This window comes from Salvelinus alpinus, chromosome 10 (genome assembly GCF_045679555.1).
Source record: "Salvelinus alpinus chromosome 10, SLU_Salpinus.1, whole genome shotgun sequence".
Lineage (NCBI taxonomy): Eukaryota > Metazoa > Chordata > Actinopteri > Salmoniformes > Salmonidae > Salvelinus > Salvelinus alpinus.
The window spans coordinates 37,876,683-37,885,936 of NC_092095.1; the positions used below are offsets into that span (position 1 = coordinate 37,876,683).

At 43.8% G+C, this 9,254-nt stretch overlaps 1 protein-coding gene across 1 annotated transcript in view; it reads left to right on the plus strand.

Moving 5' to 3' along the window:
* Window positions 1–5,544, plus strand: part of LOC139532039 (E3 ubiquitin-protein ligase RNF152-like) — a 110,903-nt gene extending 105,359 nt beyond the window's left edge. The window contains exon 2 of the mRNA XM_071329150.1: window positions 533–5,544. Coding sequence (XP_071185251.1) covers window positions 1,007–1,648 — 642 coding nt within the window. The 5' untranslated portion in view covers window positions 533–1,006 and the 3' untranslated portion in view covers window positions 1,649–5,544. The remainder of the gene's footprint in view (window positions 1–532) is intronic.
* The last annotated feature ends 3,710 nt before the right edge of the window (window positions 5,545–9,254 follow it).

The following is a 9,254-nucleotide window of genomic DNA, read 5'->3' on the forward strand; positions in this document are numbered from 1 at the left end:
GGACACACACAAAGCCAACATGCTCCTGCTGTTAGAAGTGATGCCACTTCTAAACACACACGCTTTGATTTTTTTTATTTCACAAGGTAGGCCAGTTGAGAACAAGTTCTCATTTACAACTGCGACCTGGCCAAGATAAAGCAAAGCAGTGCGACAAAAACAACACACATAAACAAACGTACAGTCAATAACACAATAGAAAAATCTATGTACAGTTGACCAAATGTAGAAGATTAGGGAGGTAAGGCAATAAATAGGCCATAGAGGCGAAATAATTACAATTTAGCATTAACACTGGAGTGATAGATGTGCAGATGATGATGTGCAAGTAGAGATACTGGGGTGCAAAAGAGCAAGAAGATAAATAACAATATGGGGAGGAGGTAGTTGGGTGTGCTATTTACAGATTGGCTGTGTACAGGTACATTGATCGGTAAGCTGCTCTAACAACTGATGATTAACATCTGAACCCTCTCTGACTCGTGGTCCTCTTCAGCCCATTAATGCTGCTGTCTTCTCTCTTGTTTCACAGATGAACCACCATGTGACCTTGATCGTCCTGTGACATCACACCGACACTGAGACGGCGGGTGGGTGGAAGGACACACACGGAGGGACGCAGAGCAGAGCACAGAGAGGAGAGCACAGGAGAGGCTACATACTTAAACAGCGCAGCTTTGCTCTGAGGAGGATTCAAGCCCCTTGTAGAGGATCTTGATACCATTTGGCTTTCTGCTAATACAGTCAAATAATAAGAGACTGTTCTTCTTTGTCATCCTGGTTTGTGTTGCAGTACACCAAAACACCAGCCTTTTACAACAAAGGGTTCCCAGCACCTTTCCATTTGTTTACGCAATAGGATAAGAGTTCTCGTTCTCGCCTCCTTTTGAAACTAGCCTTGTGAAACCAGCCTATTCTGTTCATAGTAAGTGAAACGAAACGTGAGCGCAACGGTCAGTCTGCTCAACCAGGCTATCAAGGACCCATAATAACAATCCATAACAAAATGGAGACTCTGTCTCTCTCGCAGGACTCCATCTTGGAGTGTCAGATCTGTTTTAACTACTACAGCCCGCGGCGGAGGCCCAAGCTGCTGGACTGCAGACACACGTGCTGCTCCGTGTGCCTGACCCAGATGAGGTCCAGCCAGAAAGAGATCCGATGCCCCTGGTGCCGCGGCGTCACCAAACTCCCCGCCGGCTTTTCCGTCTCCCAGCTCCCCGACGACCCCGACATCATCACCGTTATCGCCATTCCGCACGCCTCCGAGCACACGCCGGTCTTTATCCGCCTGCCTAGCAACGGCTGCTACATGCTGCCCATGCCTGTCGCCAAGGAAAGGGCACTGTTACCCGGCGAACTGGGCTGCCGGTTCTTGCCAGGTGGCAGTGGGCAGCAGAAGGTGGATGTGGCGGTGGTGGCTATGCCTGAGTTGCAGCCCCTGGGTCTGGGGATGAGTCTCGAAGGCCTGGAGGAGACAGAGAGAAGGGGAGTCGGGGGAGGTGGTGGTGGAGGGGGGAAGGGCTCCACGTGGTCCGGGGTGTGTACAGTGATCCTGGTAGCCTGCGTCCTACTCTTTCTCCTGGGAATCGTGCTCCACAACATGTCCTGTATCTCTAAACGCTTTACTGTCATCTCCTGCGGCTGAAGGGAGGGGCCAGAAGGCATGTCAATTAACATGCCCCTCCCACCCCCTACTGTGGCTCCACCCCTCCTCAGCCAGGACTATGACGAGAATAAGCGATTTTACACATATCAGGGTTGGCCAAGGTAACTGCCGACAGACACACAGAGAGTGACAGGGAGAGAGAAAGAGAGGACAACCACGAACAAACTAGGGAAAGAAACTTGCCTCCAATTGTTGACTTGGAGTTATTCTGGATACAAATGCAAATACTCTCTCCCTCTGATTTGGGGTACCCTGGGGACCTATGGACCTGGGGCCTATGGTAATTCACCATGGCTGATATGTCCTGGTCTGTTTCTTTCTGTGGTCAGTAGAGTTACTTCAGTCAGTGATCATGTTGTTTAGCTAAGTGTCAGTACTGAGTACATATCTCCAGCTGGAGCTGCAATATACAGTGTTAGGACTTTTTGGCAGACCTGGGATCAAATACTTTAACAATCTTTTCAAAAACTTTAAGGGATTGCTTGAGTCTGTCTGGAGTGACAGGTGGGCAGGGTTTGGCGTTTTGGGACTTTTCTATTGGTTTATTAAGCAAGGAAAGTTTAAACAGGCACAGATTTATTTTACATTGATTTTTCAAGTAATTGAAACCCAGATCTGCTTCTAGGCTGCTTTTGTCTTTGCTGCGATTTAGCAGTGTATACATTAACTATGTACAGTCCACCAAACCACCTTTGGCCAAGTGTTGTTCATAAAGTGACTGAACAATCAATACTGGTGGTGGTGGTTCACTGTGGGTTGTGTCCAAAATGGCACCCTATTCCTCGTATAGTGCTCTATTTTGACCAGGGCCTATAGGGCTCTGGTCAAACATAGTGCACTTGATAAACAAGTATTTCGCTGCACCTTAGATAACATCTGCAAATCTGTGTTTTTTATTTGATATTGGGAATAGGGTGCCATTTGGGAAGCAAGCCTGTGTTTCTTATTTTCTCAGAATCACTCTAACGTTCTGAAAACAGTGTTTACTTACTGTTGCTCCAATTTGTAATGCCGTACTGTATGTATGTATGTATGTGTTGGTATTTTGATCAATAATGTGTTAAACACAAAAACAGGGAAATATGTGATTGTGTGTTGTGCTATATACATATAAACCAGCCTATATTTGACAGAAAGCACACACTACATGTATTCAGTAGCCAGCCAGCCTAAAGTAATAATGATTAAGTTACTGTTGAGTCTTACAATTATTTGCCTAACCCCAATGCCCTTCACTGAGAACAGATGGTCATTGCTTTTAATATTGAACTCTCTCAAGTGCCAAATAGCATCCTGTTCCCTATATAGTGCACTACTTTTGACCAGTCAAAAGTAGTGCACTATATAGGGAACGGGGTGCCATTTAGGAAGCATCCTATGACGCTCACACACTCTATCTCTACTATCAATCTCCCTTTAGGTTAATATTATAGTTGATGTTTGTATGGGGGGTGTTGGTTCACAGTGAGGTGGAGTGTGGGTGCTGGGAGGGGTTAGGAGTGGGCGGGTGGGGAGTCCCAGTCTTAATGCTAATTGCATTGATTTCTGAACCGTTTTAAATACTTTCTCTTCTATGCCGGTGTTTCTCTTCTTCTCTATGTGTTTCAAATGGCATACCATTCCCTGTATAGTGCACTACTTTCAACCGGGGCCGGTAGTGCCCTGGTCAAAGTAGTGCACTATATTGGGAATAAGGTGCAATGTGGGACACATCCCATGTCTTTGTTGTTGTTGCCAAAATTATTGTGATCCAGTTTCTACTGTATTAAAGCAATTGAGTGTAAACACCAACAAACAAACAGGGTGAACGATTTTGTATAGCAGCCATGTACAGAATGATTGTATTTATCCTAGTTGTCCTTCTTTCTATTTGTGTTCTACATGTTTACTTATGTCTGTCTGTAATAGTAGCCTGGTCTAGAATCAACTCTTATTGCAGCAGGTTAGAACCCTTGGTGGACAGTGTTTGGTAAATATGTGGTTGGACTGGTCTAGGATCAGTGCTAAAGACAGTGGGTTATTTAGGCACCTTGTTAGGTTTCCAAAATTCCAGTAACTTTCCCAACATTCCCCGCTTTTCCAGAAATCCTGGTTGGAACCAATCACAGCCAGAGAAAAGGGAGGAGGTTGTAGAAATTAGAGACTTCAGTGGTTGTGGGGATTGGCTGTTTAGCTCTTACCTAGGAATAATTGCACTGGGTTTTTAGGCTAGCTATTAAACTGAGATTGTGCCATCTCACTTACTGACTGGCTTTTTAAGGAGTCCAATATGGAGTTACATTAGTGCCAAACATAGTAGCAGTCCAGGAGTTCTGTTTGATGTTTAGAGGGGAGGGATAGACAAAGTGTATGTGCCAAATGGCACCCTATTCCCTTTAAAGTGCACTACTTTTTGCCAGGGCCCCAAAGTGCACTATATAGGGAATAGGGTGCAGTTTGGGATGCAGACATAGAGGTCATGCAGAGGTTCCATCATGGTGGCTCAATAGCTGACAACTTTCTTTTTCACTTATTGTAACAGACATTTTGAGGTGGTGCATATAAGTCAGCAAAGGAGCAATTGATTGTCAGCTATTGATTAATTGATCTAATGATACATAAGTCACCCTGAGTATTGTTATATTAGACAAACACTGAAGATGTATTGAAAATGCTGTAAATGTATGGTGACAATAAACCAGACTAGTTCAGTTACATTGTCTGTAGATAGATACCGCAGTAAACAGCATAAACAGTACCCACTGGGCATAAACTAGTTGAATCGATGTTGTTTGAATCAACGTGGAAAACTGATTTGATTTGGAAAAAAAGTCATCAGCGTAAAGACATTTTAGATTTTTTTCATCCAACTTTTAATCTAAATCCAATGACCTGGTGACATTTTGTTGTTGATTTCACGTTGAATTTACCAAATGTAAATCAAAATTAGATGTTGAACTAACATGTGTGCCCAGTGGGTAGTTAATATGGACGCAACTCAAGGCCTCACACCCAGCCAGGCTTTGGTTTGGTTTCCAAAAAACGACCGATTCCCTATATAGTGCTGTACTTTTGACCAGAGTCCTATGGGTGTCTGTCTCCATCATAGCTAGCCCCTTATCTGAAGGTCTAATGGCCAAAATATTTATTTAGGTCAGCGGTGGCTGTTGAGGGGAGGATGGCTCATAGATTGGAATGGAAAGTTACCTTTCCATGTATTCCATTCCAGCCATTACAATGGGCCTGTCGTCGGTTTTAAAGTGGCACCAGCCACCACTGCTTTAGATCAGTGTTGTTTGATGTAATAATACTGACAGCCAGTCAAATGACTTGAACCAATGGGCTCAATGTGTTGGAAATCCCTGTTGTACTGCCAATAGATCCATTGTTAAAAGATGCAATGCATGATGTGATGTTGCTTGGATGGAGTTAGTAGAGGTTGTGGTCTCATATGCAAATGAAGGTAAAGAGGAATGTCAAATAATATAGTTATAAAAGGTGTCTGTGCACAACGTTTGATGAAGCTATGAAGCATTAGAATGGGGATTTTTGCACTGCGTCCCTGAGTAGAAGTGTGTCCCAAATGGCACCCTATTCCTTATATAGTGCACTACTTTTGACCAGAGCCCTATGAACCTTGGTCAAAAGTAGTGCACTATATAGGAAAGTGGGAGCCAATTAGGACACAAACGATGGATACATGTTCTCACATTTCTACCCCTAGAACACCTGTACTGTATGATTATGAGAGAGGGAAGGAGACCTAGGGTTGTCAGTCTGCTTGTGTGTTTGTCAGTCAGTGATGTACATTTCCTATAGTAGTTTCTGTTTGTGTCAGGGTTGACAGAAAAACACAGCTGTTTCAGTGATCTATTAAATAAACCATATGAAATTAACCAGCACTCTTTTCTCTTATTTATTTTTTCAACAACTATTTGTTATTTTTAATCAATTAATACTCTAACGAATAACAGACCCAGCAGCCTAGTTAGTTGGGGGCACAGAGTTGAACAGCAGACAGAGAAGCGTGAAGAAATATTATGGTTTTACTTACAGTGCTTGTAAGCCCACAGTGCAAACATGATAGTGAAGACATGTATACATTTTCTGTCTAGGTATTCAAGGCAAAATAAATAGTTGAAGGTCAAGTTTGCTAACTACCTCTCTCAAAGAGTGCAGTGTATAAAGTCAGAACATCTGCTGTCTCAGCCACTGCCTGTCAACAAGGGTGTACCCCAAGGCTCGATCCTAGGCCCCACGCTCTTCTCAACTTACATCAACAACACAGCTCAGGCAGTAGGAAGCTCTCTCATCTACATATATGCAGATTAAACAGTCTTATACTCAGCTGGCCCCTCCCCAGGATTTTGTGTTAAATGCTCTACAACGAAGCTTTCTTAGTGTTTAACAAGCTTTCTCTGCCCTTAACCTTGTTCTGAATACCTCCAAAACAAAGGTCATGTGGTTTGATAAGAAGAATGCCCCTCTCCCCACAGATGTGATTACTACCTCTGAGGGTTTAGAGCTTGAGGTAGTCACCTCATACAAGTACTTGGGAGTATGGCTAGACGGTACACTGTGCTTCTCTCAGCACATATCAAAGCTGCAGGCTGAAGTTAAATCTAGACTTGGTTTCCTCTATCGTAATTGCTCCTCTTTCACCCCAGCTGCCAAACTAACACTGATTCAGATGACCATCCTACCCATGCTAGATTATGGAGACATAATTTATAGATCAGGTATGGGTGCTCTCGAGCGGCTAGATGTTCTTTACCATTTGGCCATCAAATTTGCCACCAATGTTCCTTATAGGACACATCACTGCACTCTATATTCTTCTGTAAACTAGTGATCTCTGTATACCCGACGCAAGACCCACTGGTTGATGCTCATTTATAAAGCCCTCTTAGGCCTCACTCCCTCCTATCTCAGATATCTACTGCAGCCTTCATTCTCCACATACAACACCCGTTCTGCCAGCCACATTCTGTTAAAGGTCCCCAAAGCACACACATCCCTGGGTCACTCCTCTTTTCAGTTCGCTGCAGCTAGCAACTGGAAAGAGCTGCAACAAACACTCAAACTGGACAGTTTTATCTCAATCTATTCATTCAAAGTCTCAATCATGGACACTCTTACGGACAGTTGTGGCTGCTTTGCGTGATATATTGTTGTCTCTACCTTCTTGCCCTTTGTGCTTTTCTCTGTGCCCAATAATGTTTGTACCATGTTTTGTGCTGCTACCATGTTGTGCTGCTGCCATGTTGTGTTGCTACCATGTTGTTGTCATGTTGTGTTGCTACCATACTGTGTTGTCATGTGTTGCTGCCATGCTATGTTGTCGTCTTGAGTCTCTATGTATTGTTGTGTTGTCTCTCTTGTCGTGATGTGTGTTTTGACCTATATTTTTATTTTTATTTATTTTTATTTTTAATCCCAGCCCCCGTCCCCGCATGAGGCCTTTTGCCTTTTGGTAGGCCGTCCATGTAGATACGAATTTGTTCTTAACTGACTTGCCTAGTTAAATAAAGGTTAAAACATTTTTGTATAGACAAGCAGACAGGGCAATAGGCTACAAAGACTAGGATACTTACTGTAGCAACCTAACAAAAATGACTAGCGAATACGAAAGACTAGTCCACAAAAACAGCAGCCTAACAAAAAGGTGAAGCCGACGGAGAAGGGTGACATGTTACAAGTTCCAACCCAACTTAGCTATTTAGTGACATTTATCATGTTTATCTTTACTTTTTTTGCACAGAAAGTTCATACTATTATCACATATGACCGCCAAGCACTCTGGACATCAGATCGACAGCTACTAACCTCAATTTCGACTTTAAATATGACTTCAACTCCGACTCAGCTGTTCCACTGTTCATACCGGACCTTATTAATTTGTTCAATGGGCTACCGAAACGCTGCAGGCATTAGACGCAGGAGACGAGGTGGAATCCTGGTGAAATTGAGGCGAAGAGAAATGGGGCTCCCCTCTGTTCTATTGGCAAATGTTCAGTCACTCGAGAACAAGATGGAAGAGCTTAGTTTGAGAGTCTGCTATTAGTGAGACTTGAAAAGCTGAAATATTATATGTCTTACTGAAATGTGGCTGGAAGATGACGCTATGCACGTAGTACACCGTGGATTCTCCATGCAGCGGCAGGATCAGACGCCGGATTCTAAAGGAGGAGTGTGTTTTTTTATAAATAACAACTGGTGTGCAGCTTCAAGTGGGAAGGAAATCTCTAGCTTTTGCTCACCTGATATAGAATACCTCATGGTAAGCTGCAGACCCTTTTTGTCTTCAAAGACAGTTCTCATTCGTAATTATCACGGCTGTCTACATCCCTCCACAAGCCAACACCACTCTGGCACTCAACAAACTGTATGGAGCCATAAACAAACAAGATACCGCTCACCCAGTGGCAGCGTTTCTGGTGGACGGAGACTTTAACGCTGGGAGATTTAAAACCATCCTACCTCATTTCTACCATCATGTCTCCCGCGCCACTAAGGGCGCTTAAACTCTAGACCACTTTTATCGTACCCACAGAAACGCATACAAGGCCCTCCGTTGTCCTCCTTTCGGCAAATCTGACCAATGACACCATTCTCCTGCTTCCTGTTTACAAACAAAAGCTTAAACAGTAAGCACCAGTCATTCGCTCAATACGGAAGCGGTCAGATGAAGCAGACGTAAGGCTACAAGACTGTTTTGCTAGTACAGACTGGGATATGTTCCGGGATTCATCCGATAGCATTGAGGAACTTACCACAACAATCATGGGCTTCATCAATACGTATATAGACAATGTCATCCCCACAGTGACTATAAGAACCTATCCAAACCAAAAACCATGGATAACAGGCAACATCCTCACTGGGCTAAAGGCTAGAAGCTACTGCTTACAAGGAACGGGACAAGGACATGGATGCATACAAGAAAGCCCACTACTACCCCCAACGAGACATCAAACATGTAAAAGGACAATGTAGGAGAAGGTGCAATCCTATTACACTGGCTCCGATGCTCGTCGTATGTTGCAGGGCTTGCAGACGATAACAGATTACAAAGGGTAACCCTCAAATGAGCAAAATGCCTGTTATACTCACTTCAAGGAATATAACACTGTGCATGGCGTGAAAGCCCCTGTTTTTCCAGATGACTGTGTTATCTCACTATCCGTGGCCGATGTGAGCAAAAGTTTAAAAAGGTTAACAATCAGACGGAATAACAGGGTGCATTCTCAAAGCATGCACAGACCAGTTAGCAAGTGTCTTAACTGACATTTTCAATCTCCCCTTGTCCCAGTCTGTAATCCTAACATGTTTCAACGCACCACCATTGTCCCTGTTGCCAAGAGCTACAAGGTAACCTGCCTAAATAACTATCGCCCTATAGCACTCACATCTGTAATTATGAAATGCTTTGAAAGGCTGGTCATGACACATATCACCACCATCATCCCAGACACCCTAGACCCACTCCAATTCACATACCGCCCCAACAGCTGCACTATCGAGAGCATCTGGACTGCTTAGTATGGTAAAGCACTACAAAAGGTGGAGTGAACAGCCCAGTACATCACTGGGGATGAGCTCCGTG